General features: G+C 38.1%; 1 protein-coding gene across 2 annotated transcripts in view; it reads right to left on the reverse strand.

Moving 5' to 3' along the window:
• The window catches only part of CCDC141 (coiled-coil domain containing 141), a 228,886-nt gene that overhangs the window by 118,591 nt on the left and 89,346 nt on the right, over positions 1–20,949 (reverse strand). For both annotated transcript variants that reach the window (XM_042949270.1, XM_042949269.1), the window contains exon 7: positions 3,064–3,180. In XM_042949270.1, coding sequence (XP_042805204.1) covers positions 3,064–3,180 — 117 coding nt within the window. The remainder of the gene's footprint in view (positions 1–3,063; positions 3,181–20,949) is intronic.

The raw sequence follows: 20,949 nt of genomic DNA on the forward strand, positions 1-20,949 counted from the left end.
TCTAATTGAGTTTTCACACCTCCTCATTATAGGTGAGGAAGGTAAGGCTAAAAGACATCAAATGCCCCCAAAGTTACACAGTAAGTGACAGCAGAGATTTGAACCATTTTTAAAATGTGGACATAACCCATTATAACATTATAATCTATTTTTAGAAAACTTGTTCATCCAGGTAGGAAGAGGGTCAGTCAGTCCAAGGTTGCTAAGGGAAGTATCTAACCGGCAAATGTTGGTAGGTCCTTGCAGAACACTTAACACCGTAAATAAGACTAATTACACAGGGCCCTGAGTTTAGAAGAGCCCCATGCTTGGTTTAATGCTCTGCTGTTGCTGTATTGAAATCTCAGCAATTTATTAAGAAAGGCCTCTACATTTTCACTTTACGGTGGGCCCTACATATTCTGTAGTTGGTCCTTTTTCTAAAGGCCAACAAAGTGAGAAGAAAGTTTACAGATATGAGAACTTTCCTTGAGGAACCAAAAGGTGGTTGGGTCCCAGTGTCAGGAGCATATGTCTTAGAATAGAATAAAGTTAGACACCCTGGCAGGAGATATGCCAGGGGACAACTTTCTCGGTTTGACGCTTTCTTTCTGCACCTACTTGGTCAGTGCTTGTCAACGTACCATTTTTGGGACAGAAAATAGTGGCTCCAGTCCAGTTCCCTCAATACAAGAGGGAAGAAATAACATCAAGATGACACTGGAATCTGACCAGGTAGATGGTTACTATATGAGAGATAATCAAACTGATCTGTTTCTTAGTGAGCCCTCTCTAATTCTCACTAAGTGAAAGGGATAGAACTTAACCCTGGGAAATGGGTCTTGAAACAAAGCAGAATTGAAAGTCCAATCAGTGGGAGGTCCTTCAAGGGGTCCCCTTCTTTGTATGTGTCTGGGGTAGAGGGGAAAACCAGGAATGGTTGAACCCTAATTGAAACAACAGAAGCTCTCTGCACTCAACTCAAGGGCACCCAGCCCCGCCCCCCCAACTCATCTAGAAGGGGTCAAGTTATACCACTAGCTTTCACTGCCTTACCAGTTAGACCACTAGGTTAGACCACTAGCCTTCCATGCCTTACCAGTCAAAAATTGCTGATATCCCAAGGGAATATTAACTAGAGAAAAATAACATCTGATGAACACACACAACACACTAAAATACCTGAATCAGAGGAAGTAGAATTAAGGCACTGGGCAGATCAAACATTTAATATATGAATAAAGTATATCTTAAGATATAAAGAAGAACATTAGATAAATGAAGCAGGACAAAACAATTACAAAGATGAATCAGTGTGAGGCAACGGCATGAAAAATGGAATCGCTGAAGTGAAGAACTTGGCAACAGGGCTGAATAACAGAAGAAGTTCAGTAAAAGTACCCATGAGCTAGAAGGTCAGGCATTAAGAAGGGATAAAGAAATAGGAGCCAATTAAAGTGAAAGATAGAAGTAGAACATTACTATCTATATGAAAGAACTTGTCAAAGTCCTGTAAGAACTGAGGTTATAGGTCAACAAATACTTTCTCCAGACTGTGAGATTTTCCTCAGGGCTGTGAGGAACCATGTATTACAGGGAATATAACTCCAAGTATGTCTAAATTTTGTGAATAAACCACTTTTGTTTTAAAGGAGGCGACAATTCTGTGAAATTCAGGTCATCTCTTCGGCTTAGCATTTAGGGATTTTGATAGAATTTTCACTGAAACAAACTTAAGAGTTTGACACCCAGAGAATAAACTGCTGTTTAGCCTTAACAGCAACAAAAAATAATAATAATTTCCTAAACAGATAAACCAATTGCGGAAAAACTTTAAAGAACTTTAAAAAATCATCCCCCTTAATAGTCTTCTGTAATTGAATCTTTTATCGATCAGGCAAATATTCAAACCAAACACATGGGATACCTATGTATACTGCAGTGTTCAGAGAGAAGCCATAAATAAACAAACAAAAGCATCATGATCTCTCTGAGACTTCAGTCCAGATAAATGCAGTCTACTTCTTCCCCTGCCTGTCCCCCCTCCCCATGCTTGCTGCCAATCCCACCCTTCCAAACATGTAAATATTTATTTGGTTTGTCTTCCTTAGTTTCAACCCTTATCTAGTAGTGCTCGCCCATTGTTTTCCAGAGTTTCAAGACTTGCTGTAATCTATAGCTATCAACCACCCAAGATATTAATAATAGAAAGTTCTCTAAGTCTTGATACTGATTAAAGTTTTCACTGTTCCCACTCAATCTACTACAAATGAACTTTTGTTTCCTTACAGATTAAAATGGGGCACGTGTAAAGAACTTTGGAAAGTATTTATAGACCCCACACATACAAATGAATCAATTTCCAAATAACAAGACGCCAGGGGGAGAGGAGCCCCTCTACACAGCCGGCCACTCTGCTCATCTTGCTTTCAGTATTTCATGATTCCATTTTGCACATTCCACATACCTACAAGTGGTTGACTGGCCAGTAGCCATTACTTTTTTACAAAAAGAAGAAATGTGAAACAAGTCAAGGAAATGGGGAAATATAAGTGGGAACAGCAAGAAACTATGCCTGGAAATCATAAAAGTAATAGCATAATGAGACTTCATGTAGGGAAAAGATTTTTTTAGAAAGCTAGAAGAATGTAGTTTAAGAGTTTGGTCCTTGGAGTTAGACAAAACCTGGAATCAAATTTCAGCTCTGCCACTGACAAGATATATTACATTGGTCAAGTTACTTTGCATCTCCAAGCCTCTGTTTTTTGTTTGTTTTGATCTCTAAAACAATACCTACCCCTTATGGGTTTGTGATCATTTATATAACGTATCTCTTGAATACAGTGTCTGATACATACTAACTATTCAAAAGAAGATAGTTATTATTGTTGTAGAGGCTGTTTTGTTGGTTATTACTCTAGAAGCCCAGTCAGTAGGCAGTGGTATTAGCTAATGCTATCAGAATCTTTTCTGTGTAAATAGTGATTACTCAGAGAGAGTTTTGGTATTTCTCTATATTACCTACAGAAGTGTATTCAAAAGAAGTCCATGCATTTTTAAATTATTTTTTAATGTGTCTCTTACCTTTGCTTTTATTATCAATTCCTCATGCTTACAGATTAGTTCCTCATTATCTGAAAGTGATGAGCCCAGACTTTGTTCCTGTAAATCTTTTATGGTTTTCTGAAACCAACAAGTAACCTAGGTAAGAAGCAACAAAGAGAAACCAAAGTTCAAGTGATTAGAAAAGGCAAGTAGAAATTCAGAAGTATTTTCTTAATTTTTCAAAACTTAAGCTATTTCAGTCTCTTTTTACATAAGCTCATTTCACATGTTAAATTCATATGAGTGGGTTTTTATTTTTTCTTCATTTCAATCTCTACATAAGAGAAAAAAATAGGGCAATTCCTGAAAAGCATGAAAATGATATATCAGTTCAGTAGATTACACGGAATAAAGAAAATAATTCAAAAATCTGCTAACAACAAAATAGGTTCCTGCAGTCTATAAATCATGCATTCTTTTAGGATATAAATCTTTTCTGGATAAGAATATGAATGTGAGTATAGTTATTACATAAACTCACATGAAGCTATTAAACAGCATATGTAGAATTATATTTCCACTCTAAAAAGACAATGCAAAAATACTTAGTTTGTTGCAATTGCTGAAAATCTGTATTCAGAAAATGGAGAAGTTTTTAAAATTCTGTTGATATAATAAATAGCTAAGGGCATGACTCACATTCATTTAGACTTGATTTATAATACATGCTTTACACAGGGTTGAAACAACAAATAGCAAAAGACTTGAAAGAAGCTGCACATTTTTAAATGGTGACATAAGTGGACATAGGACTGCTGATATGGAGACCCTAGATGCAGATTCCTTATTCCAGTTAAATCAAAGAGGATTTCACTCTCAAATCCTACGCAGTATTATCTTCATGATCACATCACAGCTACTGATCCCTAATAGCCCACACACAACATGCTAGACAGTTTGCTACTTGCTTTTTGGGCCTCATTTCTATTTCTCTCCACAACTCTCTAACAAGTACGATATCATCACTGTAGTGGTGAGGAGAGGTGAAGCAGCTTATCCAGGGCCATACAGTAAGAGGCAGAACCAGGATTTGCCTGCAAACCTACATTAATCCAAAGTTCATTCTCTTTCCATTGTGCCCTGCTGCCATCTTAGATCACCTAAAGTCTTACAGCCCTGGTCATTAGGGAGAATTACTTCAAACCTGAAAAATGAATCCTGGCACCCCATTCAGAATGGTGGGCAGTGCTCAAACATTATACTATGTCTTTTTACAGACTAGGTTGTCTTATCCGCAACAGCCTCGGGATTTTCTGAACTCCTATAACATGGAGAAGTGCATGAACCAGGTGGTCAAAGAGAAAGCTAGGTTAGTCCTGAAGCTCTCCACATAATAAATGTACCCCCTACACACACACACACACACACACACACACACACACACAACGCAAAAATCAAGTTAGGAGTTATCTAGAATAGAACATTCCATTATCAATACAGGGCTGATATCACAAAGCTGGTTATGAGATAAAATGGTTTATACCAACACTTAGCATTTTTCAGCATGGAATAAGCAGTACAACTGGGGGCAAGAGGGTTTCTCCAGGTTTCCACTAACTGGAAATCTTTGCTAACTGGCATTTTAAGATAACAACCGTGCAGTTAAAAAGTAATAGTAACCCTACAGCAATTTTCATGTGAAGTGCACCTCATTTTTTTCAGAATATTTGGTAAGCTGTGCATAATGTGCACATTAGATAACCTCCATATCTAAATATAGTATTAGTGTATTCACAATTATTTGAAGATAATCTATATTTCTATTAACCCAATTAGAACTAGATGATATGTACAGTATGCATATTAGAACCCACAGAGAGTATTTTATCAAGTGCTATACAATTTGTTCATTAATGGGGCACCTACGTGGCTCAGTCAGTTGAGCATCTGGCTTCCACTCAGGTCATGATCTCGCGGTCCGTGAGTTTGAGCCCCGCATCGGGTTCGGTGCCAAAAGCTCAGAGCCTGGAGCCTGCTTCACATTCTGTGTCTCCCTCTCTCTCTCTGCCCCTTCCCCACTTGCATGTGTGCTCGCTCTCTCTCTCTCTCTCTCCCTCAAAAATAAACATTAAATTTTTAAAAAATTTTTCATTAATTTATTTTTATTAAAATAATTTCTCACAGACTGTTAAAAACTGAGAACAAACTGAGGGTTGATGGGGGGTGGGAGGGAGGGCAGGGTGGGAGGGAGGGCAGGGTGGGTGATGGGTATTGAGGAGGGCACCTTTTGGGATGAGCACTGGGTGTTGTATGGAAACCAATTTGACAGTAAATTTCATATATTAAAAAAAAATAAATAAATAAAAAAAAAAAAACAAAAAAAACAAAATGCAACATACAGATGGCCAACAAACACATGAAATGATGCTCAACATCACTAATCATCAGGGAAATATAAATCAAAACTACAATGAAATATCAACTCACTCCTGTCAGAATGACTAAACTCAACTACACAAGGAACAACAGGTGTTTGTGAGGATACAGAGAAAGAGGAACACTTTTTCACTGCTTGTGGGAATGGAAACTGGTGCAGCTTGTCTGGAAAACAGCATGGGCATTCCTCAAAATGCTAAAAATATAACTATCTTATGATTGATCAATTGAACTGCTAGGTATTTACCCAAAGGATACAAAAATACTAATTTAAAGGGGATTGCAACTCTATGTTTGTAGCAGCCCTATCAAAAACAGCCCAGCTATGGAAACAGTCCAAGTAAGCATTGACTCATAAATGGGTAAAGTGTATGTGGTATATCTACACACACACACACACACACACACACACACACTCATACTCATACACTGGAATGTTTCTCGGCCCTGAAAGGAATGACATTTGCTATTTGTAATGATATGGATGGAGTTAGAGAGTATTATGCTAATTGAAACAAGTGAGGGAAAGACAAATATATGATTTAATTCATATGTAGAATTTAAGAAACTTCAAATGGGAAATGGGACAAAGAAGAGAGAAGAGCTACACCAAGAAATAAACGTTTTTCAATGTTTTAAAATTTATGTTGAGATAGAATGGGGGGAGGAGCAGAGGAAGCGGGAAGGAGAATCCCAAGCAGTCTCTTTGCTGTCAGTGCAGAAACCAAAATGGGGCTTGATCTCAGGATCCATGAAATCAAGACATGAACCCAAATCAAGAGTCTTAGGCTTAACCCATGGAACATATAAACCCAACAAAACAGATTCTTACCTATACAAAACAAACTCATGGTTACCAGAGGGAACGTGGGAGGAGGTTTGGGGAAGTAGGTGATGGGGTTGCAGGGCCGTACTCATAATGAGCACTGGGTGTTGTATGGAAATGTTGAATCACTATATTTTACACCTGAAAGTAATACTACATTGAATGTTTACTATCTGGAATATGAATAAAATCTCAAATGATGTAAAAAAAAAATAATAATAATAATTTCTCACAAAAGATGCAGTAAGCCCATATAAATACACAACTAGAGGAATGATTTAAAGGCTTCATCAAAGAAAAATGGATCATGAATATAACTAACTTAAAGAGAGCATTTATCTTATTAAATACTGGAAGTGAATTTTATTTATTCTTAGCCAATGTGGGAGGAACTCAGAAATTTCAAGAATGCTTTAATAGGGAAAGTTAATATAGAATCTGAGTGAATAAAAAATAGGTACAAACAGGTGTTTGCTAATCTCTAAAAACAGGTGAGAACCCTGAACTCTCAGATAATCCTACTCAATTTTGTGAGTCAAAGTCTTGTCATCTAGCACATGCCATCAGTGATGAAAGGAAGGAGTGAGTTGTTTTGATTTTTAAAAGGTATCTACTGACCTCATCCCCTAGATTTGGCAAATACTATTTCAACACCCAAAGGATACTATTCCTGTATGGCAATATTATTCCCTATAGGCGAATGCAGTTTAAGATCTAAGTTGGTATTCTGTGCATTCTGATCACATACCTTCCTGATAAAGCATGCTGACTCTCTAGATCTACACATTTTTACTACCAAATGCACCCTGGGAAGAAACATAAAAACAAGTTGGTATAAAACTCAGAAATAGTTCATCGTAGGGGTGTTACATCTCATCATGAGGCATCACACACATGAGCAGCCTCTTAGATCAGATTTACTGTGCGGTAGTGTGGGATGCACACGGAATAGGCTCTCAGAGTCCTTCCGATGTAAAATCAGGACACCTAAATTACTGAGAGTATGTCAACCATAATACTCTGCCACCTAATAAATCAGTCATTGCATCTCACAAGTAGCTAGTGCAGACAGCTGCATAGATATTCCAAGAGCACTTTTTATAAGCGTTTAAATTATATCAGCTGCTGTCCAAAAGCCTGAGTGAGAAGTACAGTAAATGATGCATCAGAACATTCTGTAGAACATGGTCCTTGCAAGAGGATGAAAACATGAGCCAAGAGTTTAGGGGATATAGATAGGAAGGAAGAAATAAACTGTTCAGAGTATGCAGTGGAAATCAGTTCTGGGCAGTGATGGATTAAGGGAGAAATGGCAACATTTTTCCTCTCTCTTCTCAGTTCCTACCTTCCAGCTTAATCTCAGTAATGTGTTCATAATCATCCTACCAATTTTATATGACATTCTAGGTACTCAGTGCCCAGTGGAGGTAAAAACTAACATAGAGAAGGAGTAGAGATCTTTTTTGGGGAGGGAAGGGGAACACCTATCAGGGAGTGAAGGGACATAGAAAGAGAAGGGAAGTCAGCAGATTCAAAGAAGGAGCGATCAGGGGTGTTCAATGAGAACCAAGAGCTGCCTTGGAAGTTAGGGATGAGTGCCAGGAAAATGCACTCAAATGCTGTATGTAGACCTGCACCATCCTATATGGTAGCCACTGACCACAAATGGCTATTGAGTACTTGGATTGTGCCAAGCCCAAACTGAGATGTGCTCTGAGTATAAAATACACAGCAAATGTCATAGACTTTGTATACAAAATAATAAAAATACCTTGCTAAGAAGTTTAGAATTGATTAAATATTGAATTACTACTTTAGATTTGTTAGCTTAAACAACATGTATAATTGCTTTTCACTTTTTATGTGACTCCTTACGTTTTTAATGTGGCTACTAGAAAATTTGAAATCACTTATATGACTTGAATTGTATCTTTACTGAATGGTTCCACTATTCAAGGATATTCAGACTATCCATGTTGGTTAATTGTAGATCTAAGGACTGAGTTTTTTTAATGTTTATTTATTTTTGAGAGAAAGATAAAGCACGAGCAGGGGAGGGGAAGAGAGAGAGGGAGACACAGAATCGGAAGCAGGCTCCAGGCTCTGAGATGTCAGCACAGAGCCCGACACGGGGCTCAAACTCACATACTGTAAGATCATGACCTAACCTGAAGTCGGACGCTTAACTGACTAAGCCACCCAAGTGCTCCAGGACTGAGTTTTAATTAAAGGCAATTTAAAAGAGTAGAGACAGAAGAACGTTGAAATGATATCTCAGTTGGTAAGCATTTATGGACCACTGAGTGGAGGCTAAGGAAGTAGAGTTAATGACACTTCCAAAGAAGCTTATTGCTTCAGTAAAGGAGGGATGTAATGACAGCTTTAAGGAAGGAGAGGCAATCAAAGGGGCTTCCCTGCACTTTTTTTCTTTATTTGATTAGACGAGACTCAAGCATTTTTTGAGACTCAAACGCAGCAACTGAAGATGCATGAAGGAGAGTTGAGGGGAAAGGCGGGAAGAGAGCACTAACTGGGCAAAGAAGGGCTAGCTTGTTGGACAACCCATCCCCACCTCAACACCCTGTTGGGAAGTGAAAATGAAAGTAAAAGATATGAACCCAACCTTTGAAGAAAGGGGGCAGGGACTACTCTAGCCAGGTTACAAGTTACCTCATCCAATCTTTACATCCCTCCTCTATGGAGAGATTTGCTTTTCAGCAGATGAGGAAACACACCCAGGAGGTGTGTTGCAAGGTTAAACAACTTCACACAACCAGTAAGAGGAAAGTTCCACAGGTAGAGTCAGAAATGTCATGATCAGAATTCATACTTTCTTGTCTAATGTTTTTCTTCTCACTGCAGAACCAAAGGATTCCAGAGGAAAGAAATGGTTCTTATAGGCTATGTTTATGAACATTCTTAAGATAAAAAACCAAAACACAACACCATAGTTATAAAATCTAATTCTAACATGGAAATAGGTTCTATATACCACCACGGGGAATCAATGGAAATATTGCATTAGAGAGAACAGATGTGTGGGTCAGGCCCATCAGGAACAGTGCTTGAGAGGAAGAGGCCAGCTGTGAGTAGAGGCGACAGCAAGGGCAAACAGAATTCCAAAGACAGGAGTAAAACATGGGAGCACAAGTGATAGAAAATGCTGACAGTCAAGAATAAAACACTCAGGTGGCACGAAGGTGAACCGCTGCTGCAGCCCAAAGCGATGCATCAGACCGCCAAAAACTACCAGTCTCTTTTTCTGCAATTTGTTCTACAATCCGAGATCAGATCTTATTTTTTGATCTTTGTTTAAAACTATGCTGGAGGAGGCGAGCTAGCAATAAGCAATTCAAACCACCTTAATAGAAATGCTTAAGGGAAGATGAAAATCTCTTCAAATTACTTTCATTTTCTTTTCCATGTGCAGAACAATTCTTGACAAATAACCGGTTACTACTAGAGACAAAAACTGATAAAGGAGAGGAAAAGGCATCAGTTATTTATCTTCTTTAACCAAGGAATTTTTGATAATCTCTCTTCCAATTATCAAAAATGCACACATATATAAAGCTGTTTTCAATCATAGTGGATGGCCACAGGTGACAGTTTTAATGTCTACTTTGTTTTTGAAGGCATGCTAGTATTATAACAACTATTTTATCTCCCATAAGGTTTTTTTTTTCTTTTTTACAGTAGGGAAACCAGTAGTCATTATTTTGTACTATGCAATATGGTCAAATGTGCTCTGTATTTGACTAGGCAATAACCAAACTTCAAATATCCATTTGCTCCATTGGGTGATAATGTATACTAGGGAAAGAGGCACTAAAGCCATGTTGCTAATTTTTGTACCTGAGGACTTGGGAACAGGGGAAGAAAGAAGAATTACTCCCAAAAACATGGATTGGGTTTCTTTTTAGATGCATTCTGGGACTAACTATTGGCTTATGATTATTTGGCTTTCATCTCCAGAGATTCTGGGAGGATAAAGTTCACAATGTTTCTTTTGTGGAATCTGGAAGCCCTCCATGAATTACTGAAGTCAACTGGAAGGTATTAGTATCTCCTCAACAAATTATGGAATCCCAGTATCCTCTACTGTGGGTAGTAGGAAAGCTAAAAGGTGTTGTTTGTCATGAAGCAAATTTGTTACTTTATAAACAGCTTCGGAGATAATCTATCTCCCTGTCTGGAGTCACAATTTTATGTATTTAATTATTCTGATTTGTGTGGACGTAACATTTTTCTTCTCACATCTATACAGAAGAAAAATGGCACTAAGGACTTCCTCCCTTCCCTTCCCAAGACTGGCCTCAACTCTTGTTTGTGTTTATGTAGGCTCTTTACTTTCAACTCCTTAATGACAGAAAGCCATTTAGTCCAGTGGATAAAATCAGTACAGTGGAAACCTCTGGGCCTAAATTTTATTTCTAGCATTACCTCTGATTCATTGGGGCAAACCCTCCCAGCAGTAGAAGAAAGTCTTTATTTCAAGAAAGGAAACAGAGACTAGCCTAGTGTCCCAGCAACATGCATTACTGCCAAAAATATCTAAGGCACAGTTTTCCCAATATAACTTAGGGTTCTACCATAAGTGACCTGGAGTTAATTATATTCCCTGTGTGTGTGTGAGAAAGAGAGAGAGACAGAGACAGAGACAGAGACATAGAGAGACATACAGAGACAGAGATAGAGAGACAGAGACAGAGAGACAAAGAACAGACATGATAGGGCTACTTAGGAGTGGGACCAAAGTTTGATATTCTCACATTACCATCCCCATTTCTAAGCCACACAGACAAATAGATTTGACACTGAAGCTTTGGCCTACATTCTTGGTTGTTGGAAAAACTGAAAGTCAGAAACTCTCATATTGACAGGATAACTGCTCAATTTTAAGAGATGTTGTCATTCTTTCAAAATGTGCTGTTTATCTTATTTGCTTATAAATCTTCCTATAAAAATCATTAAAATTAATCATACCCTTTACTTGTCTTTGGGGACCATGAGAATGAGGGTAGAGGAAAGAATGAGTCCCACTTCTTGGCCAGCTTGGGGTGGTAGCAGTGCTGAGAGAAGGAAAGCCAACAATCTTCAGCACCAGGGGCAGGGAAGAAAAAGAGATTGGGGTGGTAGAAGGAGATCACAGGCAGCCATGGGGCTGAGCAGACAGCTCAAGTAGCAGCAGCGAACTCTCACACAATGGAAGGGTCTGAGGGTCAGGGATCAATGCGGAGCCTTTCCCATCGAGCACCCATATCAAACAGCTTTATCACCGGTCCTACCACTGCAGAGAGTGCCATTTAGTCACAGCGTGTGTCCCCCAATCCTCTTAGTGACTATTTAGGGGCTTAAATAATTGTGCCTAATTAAAATGTTGTTAAGCCAATTGAACAGTATTTAGAAATGACAAAGCTTAATGATTACATAATCAACCATAAGAAGAATAAATGAGCTAAAAAAATAGCTAAAGGGTAAAAAAGTTAGAGAAAAAAATTAATTTTAATTAAAAATTTTTTGTAATGTTTATTTATTTTTGAGAGAGAGAGAGAGAGAGAGAGAGAGAGAGAATGAACAGAAAAGGGGCAGAGACAGAGGGAGACACAGAATCCAAAGCAGGCTCCAGGCTCTGACCTATCAGCATAGAGACCAATGCGGGGCTTGAACTCATGAGCTGTTAGATCATGACCTGAGCCAAAGTTGGACCGACTGAGCCACCCAGGCACCCTGAAAAAATTAATTTTAAACTTACAAATAAAGTTGGCTTTCTGAAGAAACTACACTCACTACCAAGCCATGAAGTGGCATTTATTTTCCCTCCATATCATAATATTTTGGAAAGCTAAGATTACCTAGTAATTTAGAGAACTGGTGTGGGATCTGGCCAACATGTAAGATTTTATGTGCAGACATTATCCAGTAAAGCTGAGAAAGTGACCACCAATATATATAATGATATGGTGAACATCTGAACATTTATTGAGCACTTACCTTATGTTAAGCTGTGCTCTACACATTTTTACATATATAATGTCATTTTTTATAGAAAATCTATAAAAATGTATAAATACTATTATTATCCTCATTTTCAGAAAAGGAAACTGAAGTGTAGAAGTAACTAGTAAATGTCAAAGCTAGAATTGATATCCATGCTATCTGCACCAGAGTCCTTCTGTCATGGCCTGTGACATGCAGTGTCTTTGAAAGCAATACCGGTTAGCATGCATTCTTATTAGGAGGGGTTGCTATTGCTGTAAAATCATATGCTTCTCCTGTACTGTAAGATACTTTGCATTTACTGCTGGCATGTCTTAGAGTAAATTCTAGAGCTAGTCTATGTGTTAAAATAAAACTCTGATGGGGGCGCCTGGGTGGCTTAGTTGGTTAAGCGTCTGACTTTGGCTCAGGTCACAGTCTCATGGTTTTTGAGTTCCAGCCCCACATTGGGCTCTGTGCTGACAGCTCAGAGCCTGGACCCTGCTTCAGATTCTGTGTCTCCCTCTCTCTCTGTCTCCCTCACTTACTCTCTGTCTCTCTGTCTCAGAAATAAATACACACTAAAAAAAATTTTTTTTTAAATAAAACTCTGATAAATTTTAATCTATGAGTGGCTAGAAAGTCATGTATGTCTGTTAATGGGCTGAGCTATTAGATATCAGTATCTCCAAGATAATTCAATCCTTATTTTGATTTTATGCCAGCCAGTGTTAGAAAGCTGCATTCAAACAGAGACTTTTTTAAAAAACACACTAACCTAGGCACTTTTATGTTATCTCATGTTAATTTAATCTGGTCAACCGTTCAAGCTCTAAGTCCTGTTTACAACATAGGATCATATAAAGGAGAATACACTTGTATGTGTGTAAGTGTATATGCTCACACCCACACAAAAGCTTTATAGCTTCCCACCAGGTACAAGGCTGATGCCCTGAGGCTGTGCTTATATGTGCCATCTTTGATGCCATTTTAATTGCCTATTGATGAAGAATATGATTACATATGGCTACATGATTATGATATACATGGTACTGAAATTATAAAACCTTCCAAATGTGAATTCTGTTACCGGTTTTTCCTCCTGCAAAGAATTGTATCTTATAAGTATGTGTGATCTGGGTAGTAAAAAGAGATTATATGCCCTTATGTTTTACTTAATTCTTTTAGATGTCCTTGACACTGTCTTATACAAAGAGATCATGAATAACTTAGTTTTAATTTATTTGTTTGTCTCACTTATGCCTGATTGGAGCAATTGAGAAAAATTACATTCATAAATCTTCTTGCCAAGATAATTAATTATGCACGAAATATTCCAAGCTGCTTCTGATTTTCATTAATGAAGCAGATTATCTGCAAAATAAAATGCTGCTGGAGTTAGGAAGAAAGGTCAGCCAGCCGCTCATCTTTAAGTGCAAAACAAATGCACATTTTTATATCTGAAAAACAATGATAACGAGAGAACATGCTATGATTATGTTTATCAGACCATCACATCCCAATTAAGATGGAAAAGTATGTGGTTTTCATTTGCTATTTTCCTGTGACTGATACAAACCCTATATCACCACCCTTCTGGTCGGCTAACTTCTTTTCCAAAGGAGAGTTAGCTGAACTACATAGTTCACGGCATTAGGCCATAAGCACTTAGAAACAGAGAAGCACGAAATGTACCTTTTAAACGGCCCTTATGAGAGAAGACGCATCAGATATTCAGACATCTACATTATTATTCATCAGTAATCTTTGCTCTAATTCCCCCCTTAATCTTCCTTTTTCTTAAGTAGTTAAAATGATTGACAAAGCTGGAATTTTATTAATGTAAGATTTAACAGCTCTTATGTTCCCTTAAAATAAGTACAGACCTGACAAAAAAATCTTTATCTTCCAATGAAGCATGTGCCTCTGTAAAAACTCATGGTTCAACAATGTTCTAGGATTATCAGGTAGATTATCCAGGAACATGATAATTATAGAGCCCAATTACTATCTAACAGAGACACACCCAACTCGGTGTTGCTGCCGCCGCCACTGTTCATTCACCATTGCATCAACAAAACTTTAAAAGAGAACAAAAAACTTAAAAACTTAGGTAATATAATTATGCTTGTATCTACCTGGATTTTAAAATACTTCCTTGTTCACATAATTATAAACACACAAAGTATTAATTATTGCTTATAATATTGAGAAACTAGAGAGACTCTACTTCCTCATCAATATGATTTTGCTTTAAATTGTGTAATAGCTTGGGGCACCTGTGTGGCTCAGTTGGTTGAGCGTCTGACTTCAGCTCAGGTCATGATCTCATGGTTCGTAGGTTCAAGCCCCGTGTAAGGCTCTGTGCTGATGGCTCAGAGCCTGGAGCCTGCTATGGATTCTGTTTCCCTCTCCCTCTGCCCCTTCCCTGATTCTGCTCCATCTCTCTCCCAAAAATAAATGTATATTAGAAAGAAAATTTTAATTAAAAACAAGAAAATTTAAATTGTGTAATATCGTGACAGACGGTAACTACACTTATCCTGGTAAGCATGAGCATTGAATAATATATATAATTGTCAAAACACTGTTGTACAGCTGAGACTAATATAATACTATATGTCATCTCTACTTCAGTGAAAAAAATTATGCTACATTCAAACAGTGAAATACTATATTAAAATTATTTATTGTACTTTTGACACAAGAATATACCTATGACTTGTTCAATTTAATTTAAAAATGAGGTAATAAAATTTCATATATTGAAAAAAAATAAATAAAAATGAGGTAATAATACAGCATGTATAGGTTAATTCCATTAGTTTTTATTTGTTTGGTTAGGTGTTCCTTTAATAAATGTGTGTGTGCCTGTGATTGTGCCTCATGCTTTTATAAAGGTCTGGAAGGTCATAGTATGCCAAATGCTAATAGAAATTATCTGTGTGGATAGTGATCTCATCTACAATTTTAAATTTGATTATTAAATCATAAGCAGAAAACAATACAACTATCTTTTTGTTTTACTACTAATTGAATGCCCATTGAGCAAGAATGGCTGTTGAAATTATAAAAGTGAGTTTTATTTGATGACACCTTTTGAACTCAAGACAAATAATGAAACTAGCTTTTAATGCAAGAATAGTCTTGCTTAAGGGGCATCAGGGTGGCTCAGTCGGTTGAGTGTCCAACTTCTTCTCAGGTAATGAACTCACGGTTTATGGGTTCGAGCCCCATGTCAGGCTCTGGGCTGACAGCTTAGAGCCTGGAGCCTGCTTTGGATTCTGTGTCTCCCTCTCCCTCTGTTTCTCCCCCCACTCACACTCTGTCTCTCTCTCTCTCAAAAATAAAAAAGTAAATATTAAAAAAAGTTTTTTAAAAAGCATAGTCTTTACTTAAGCATGGTGGTGGAGGTGGGTAGGAGTATAGAAATATGCAATATGTCTATCTTTTTCAGACAAGATGACAAAACAATGCTGACACCAATACAGCAATTACTATGTGGCAGTCACTCTTCTAAGCACTTGGCATATAATAACTCTTTTGATGATCCTAACTACACTTTGAAGTAGATACTATTATATCTACATTTGACAGGAAACTGAGTCTGAGGAAGGCTAAATACTTTCTCAGTTACTCAGCTAGTAAGTGGTAGAGCCAGGACTTTAACTGTTTTCAGTTAAAAGTCTGGACCCAGGATCTGTGCTCTTACAAGCAAGCAAGCCCAAAGAAGCACCAGTTACTTTATTAATTACTCCAGCTGTTGTCACTGGTGTTAACAAGAGAAAATATAACATGGGATGTTTTAAGACTGATAAGCCTATGGGTGCCTGGGTGGCTCAGTTGGTTAAGCATCTGACTTTTGGCTCAGGTCATGATCTCACGATTTATGAGTTTGAGCCCCACATCAGGCTCTGCACTCACAGCATGGAAACTGCTTAGGATTCACTGTCTCCCTCTCTCTCTGCCCTTCCCTGACTCATGCTCGCTCTCCCTCTCTCTCTCTCAAAAATAAATAAATATTAAGAAAATTAAAAATAAGAGCCTAAATTTTGTACTTAAGAAAATGACTGTCTTAATTATTGGCCAATTTTATTAAAAATAACATTTATCCATATTATTATTTTAAAATTGAGTTTGGTTGAAGACTGTTAGGAATGGAGTCTAATTGAAAGGCTAGTTCTCTTAACCACAAATTAACATTCTTAAAGCTTTCCCTTACCTAGAGCAGCCTCCAAAAATTAAACAGTATTAAGAGACCTCGACGCATATACCAATAGTAATGACAAACCCAGGGGAAAGATTGTGGACCAGATGTGAAAGAATTCATAGACTGTAAATTTTAATCAGATTTATTAAAGTGCCTCTTAAACTCATATTTATTAAGTGCCTCTTAAAATGCTACTTTGTGCTACATGGGCTTTTTTTATTCTTTTCTTTTCTTTTCTTTTACATCCAAATTAGTTAGCATATAGTGCCACAATGATTTCAGGAGTAGATTCCTTAATGCTCCTTACCCATTTAACCCATCCTCCCTCCCACAACCCCTCCAGTGACCCTCTGTTTGTTCTCCATATTTAAGAGTCTCTTCTGTTTTGTCCCCCTCCCTGTTTTTATATTTTTGTTTCCCTTCCCTTATGTTCATCTGTTTTGTCTCTTAAAGTCCTCATATGAGTGAAGTCATATATTTGTCTTTCTCTGACTAATTTTGCTTAGCATAATACCCTCTAGTTCCATCCACGTAGTTGCAAATGGCAAGATTTCATTCTTTTTGACTGCTGAGTAATACTCCATTGTACATATATATACCACATCTTCTTTATCCATTCATCCATTGATGGACATTTGGGCTCTCTCCATACTTTGGCTATTGTTGATATTGCTTCTATAAACATTGGGGTACATATGTCCCTTCAAAACAGTACACCCGTATCCCTTGGATAAACACCTAGTAGGGCAATTGCTGGGTCATAGGGTAGTTCTAATATTAGTTTTTTGAGGAACCACCATACCATTTTCCAGAGTGGCTGCACCAGTTTGCATTACTACCAGCAGTGCCAAAGGGTTCCCCTTTCTCTACATCTTTGCCAACATATGTTGCTTCCTGAGTTGTTAATGTTAGCCATTCTGACAGGTGTGAGGTGGTATCTCATTGTGGTTTTGATTTGTACTTCCCTGGTGATGAGTGGTGTTGAGCAATTTTTCATGCATTGGTTGGCCACTGGATGTCTTCTTTGGAGAAGTGTGTATTCATGTCTTTTGCCCATTTCTTCCCTGGATGATTTGTTTTTTGGGTGTTGAGTTTGGTAAGTTCTTTATAGATTTTGGATACTAATCCTTTATCTGATATGCCATTTGCAAATATCTTCTCCCATTCTGTCAGTTGCCTTTTAGTTTTGCTGATTGTTTCTTTCGCTGTGCAGAAGCTTTTTATTTTGATAAGGTCCCAATAATTCATTTTTGATTTTGTTTCCCTTCCCTCCAGAGATAGTGTTAAGTAAGAAGTTGCTGCGGCCAAGATCAAAGAGCTTTTTGCCTGCTTTCTCCTTGAGGATTTTGATAGCTTCCTGTCTTACATTTAGGTCTTTCATCCATTTTGAGCTTATTTTTGTGTATGATGTTAGAAAGTGGTCCAGGTTCATTTTTCTGCATGTAGCTGTCCAGTTTTCCCAGCACCACTTGCTGAAGAGACTGTCTATTCCATTGGATATTCTTTCCTGCTTTGTAAAGATTGTTGGCCATACGTTTGTGGGTCCATTTCTGGGTTCTCTATTCTGTTCCATTGATCTGAGTGTCTGTTCTTGTGCCATGTGCTACGTGTTTTACATATGTTGTTTCATTTAACCCTTAGAACAATTCTGTGAATTAATAGTTATTTTTCCCAATTTAAAGATGAAATTCATTAAAACAATAAAATACCACTACACACCTATCAGAATGGCCAAAGTGCGAGACACTGATAACACTGATAATGCTGGTCAGGAGATGAAGCCACAGGAATTTTCATTGCTGGTAGGAATGCAAGATGGTATAGTCCGTTAGGAATATGGTTTGGCAGTTTCTTATAAACATACTCTTACTATGTATGAGTCACCAGCTGTATTCTTTGGTATTTACCCAAATGAATTAAAACTTATGTCCATGCAAAAGTCCGTACATGAATCCTTATAGCAGCTTTATTCATAATCACCAAACCTTGGAAGCAACCAAGATGTCCTTCAGTAGGTGAATGGATAAATAAACCATGGCATATCCAGACAATGGAATGTTATCCAGCCCTAAAAAGAAATGAGCTATCGAGCCATGGAGGAATCTTAAATGTATTATTACGAAGTGTAAACAGTCAATCTGAAAAGGCTACATACTGATTCCAACTATATGACATTCTGGAAAAGGCGAAGCTATGGAGACAGTAAAAAGATCTGTGGTTGCCAAGGACTAGGGTGAAGGTGGAATGAATAGGCAGAACACAAAGGATTCGTAGGGCAGTGAAATTATTCTATTTGCTACCATGATGGATACATGTCATTATACATTTAACCAACCCACAGAACATATTGTACCAAGAGTGAACCATAACATAAACTATGGATTTTGGGTGATAATGATATATCAATGTATATTCACTGATTATAATAAATATACCACTCTGGTGCAGGATGTTGATACTGGGAGAGATTGTACATGTGTGGGAACAGGGGGTACTCTGTATTTTCCCACTCAGTTTTACTGTGAATCTAAAACCTGCTCTAAAAAATAAAGTCTGTTTTGGGGGAATCTTGTGGCTCAGTTGGTTAAGCATCTGATTTCAGCTCAGGTCATGATTTTACTGCTCGTGGGTTCCAGCCCCATATCGGGCTCTGTGCTGACAGCTCAGAGCTTGGACCCTGCTTAGGATTTTGTCTCCTTTTCTCTCTGCCCCTCCCCCTCTCATGCGCTGTCTCTCTCTGTCTCAAAAATAAAATGTTAAAATAATTTTTTTAAATAAAGTCTACTTTTATTTTTTTAGCTTATTTATTGAGAGAGAGAGAGAGAGAGAGAGAGAGAGAGAGAGAGGTGGGGTGAGGCAGAGAAAGAGGGAGAGAATTCCAAGCAGGCTCTGCATTGTCAGCATAGAGACTGATGCAGGGCCCCAACTCACAAACCAGGAGATCATGACCTGAGCCTAAACCAAGATTCGGATGCTTAACCAACTAAGCCACCCAGGCACCCCTAAAGTCTACTTTTAAAAAGCACCTCATCAATAAAAGCATATACTCCTCCTAAAAATGATGAGACGCCAAAAGTTAGAGAACTCACCATGCCAGAAACCTTCTGCAATACCTTACTTTAGTTATTATCAAAACATCTTTTGGGGGTACCTGGGTGGCTCAGTCAGTTAAGCCTCCAATTCTTGATATCAGCTCAGGTCATGATCTCATGATTTGTGGGATATAGCCCCACCTCAGGCTCTGAGCTGACAGCATCGAGCCTACTTAGGATTCTCTCTCTCTCCCTCTCTCTCTGCCCCTTCCCGACTTGTGCACACACTCTCTCTAAATAAATAAATAAAATAAAGTCATTTTGAAAAAAAATATTTCTGATTTCCAGGGATGACAATATTCCTCTTAAGTATGTGTCTGAGTTAAAATGTTCATTTTGAAATTTGTAAGTCCTAGAGGTAGGGCTTTGGGTTATAAACTCAATGCAAAGACATAAGAGGAAGGGTTCTTTAAGGGGACAGGAGATCTGGGAAGGTCTGGTGTCAGGTCAGGATTAGGGAAGAGAAAAGAGGGACAAGGAGAAAGAGTGTGTTATAATAGACTCATTTATGACAGGGAAGTTGGGAACTCCGGAAACATTTGTCTGATAAACAATTTTAAGTTAATTCTTGTCCTGAGCATTAATTTTCCTTTGTTGTGCCAGAATCACCAGTAAAAAGACCATTGCATTGGATAATGAGGATATCAAGGTGGGGTGGGCAAAGAAGTAAACTGGGGAGTGGATGAGGGCTGACAGGCAAAACACAGCAGAAACAAGACAGCAGCTGGCAGTAGTCTATGCCAAAGGGCTAAAAGTGGAGATGAGTTGGAAAGTGTATGGTGACTTGAGGGGGAGGAAATAAAATTCCAGCAGAATGTATGAATGGAGGCCTCTGCATTTGGGTCTCTGCTCTATGCCACCTCCTCAGAGAGGCTTTCTCTGATTAAAAGTAGACCAACCCAAGATAAATTTACTGCTCTATTTTATTTTCTTTATAACACATCATTTTCATTTGTTTATGGTGTATCTTTCTAATCACACTAGAACCATGGTTCTCATCTGGGGGCAATTTTGCCCCCCAAGGGATATTTGGCAATGTCTGGAGACATTTTTTGTCGTCACAATGAGGATATTCTGCGGGCATCTAGTGGGTAGAGGTCAGGAATGCTGTTCAACATCCTAGAGTGCATAGGACAGTCCTCCAAAGTTACCCAGCACGAACTGTCAATAGTGCTGAGGTTGAGAAACTGCATTAGAGGGGAAATTCCCAGAGGGAAAGGACTTTGTCTTGTGTGTTGTTATTCCCAGTAGGATAGCACCTGGCACAGAGTAGGTGTTAGTAGAATAAGTGTTAGTTGAAGGGTGATCATCATTTAAGTCTTCATTTCTCCAGTTTGAAATAAGAACCAGCCTCATCTATGCTCCCAGCCATAGTTCTATCT

The sequence above is a fragment of the Panthera leo genome, chromosome C1 (assembly GCF_018350215.1).
Source record: "Panthera leo isolate Ple1 chromosome C1, P.leo_Ple1_pat1.1, whole genome shotgun sequence".
Lineage (NCBI taxonomy): Eukaryota > Metazoa > Chordata > Mammalia > Carnivora > Felidae > Panthera > Panthera leo.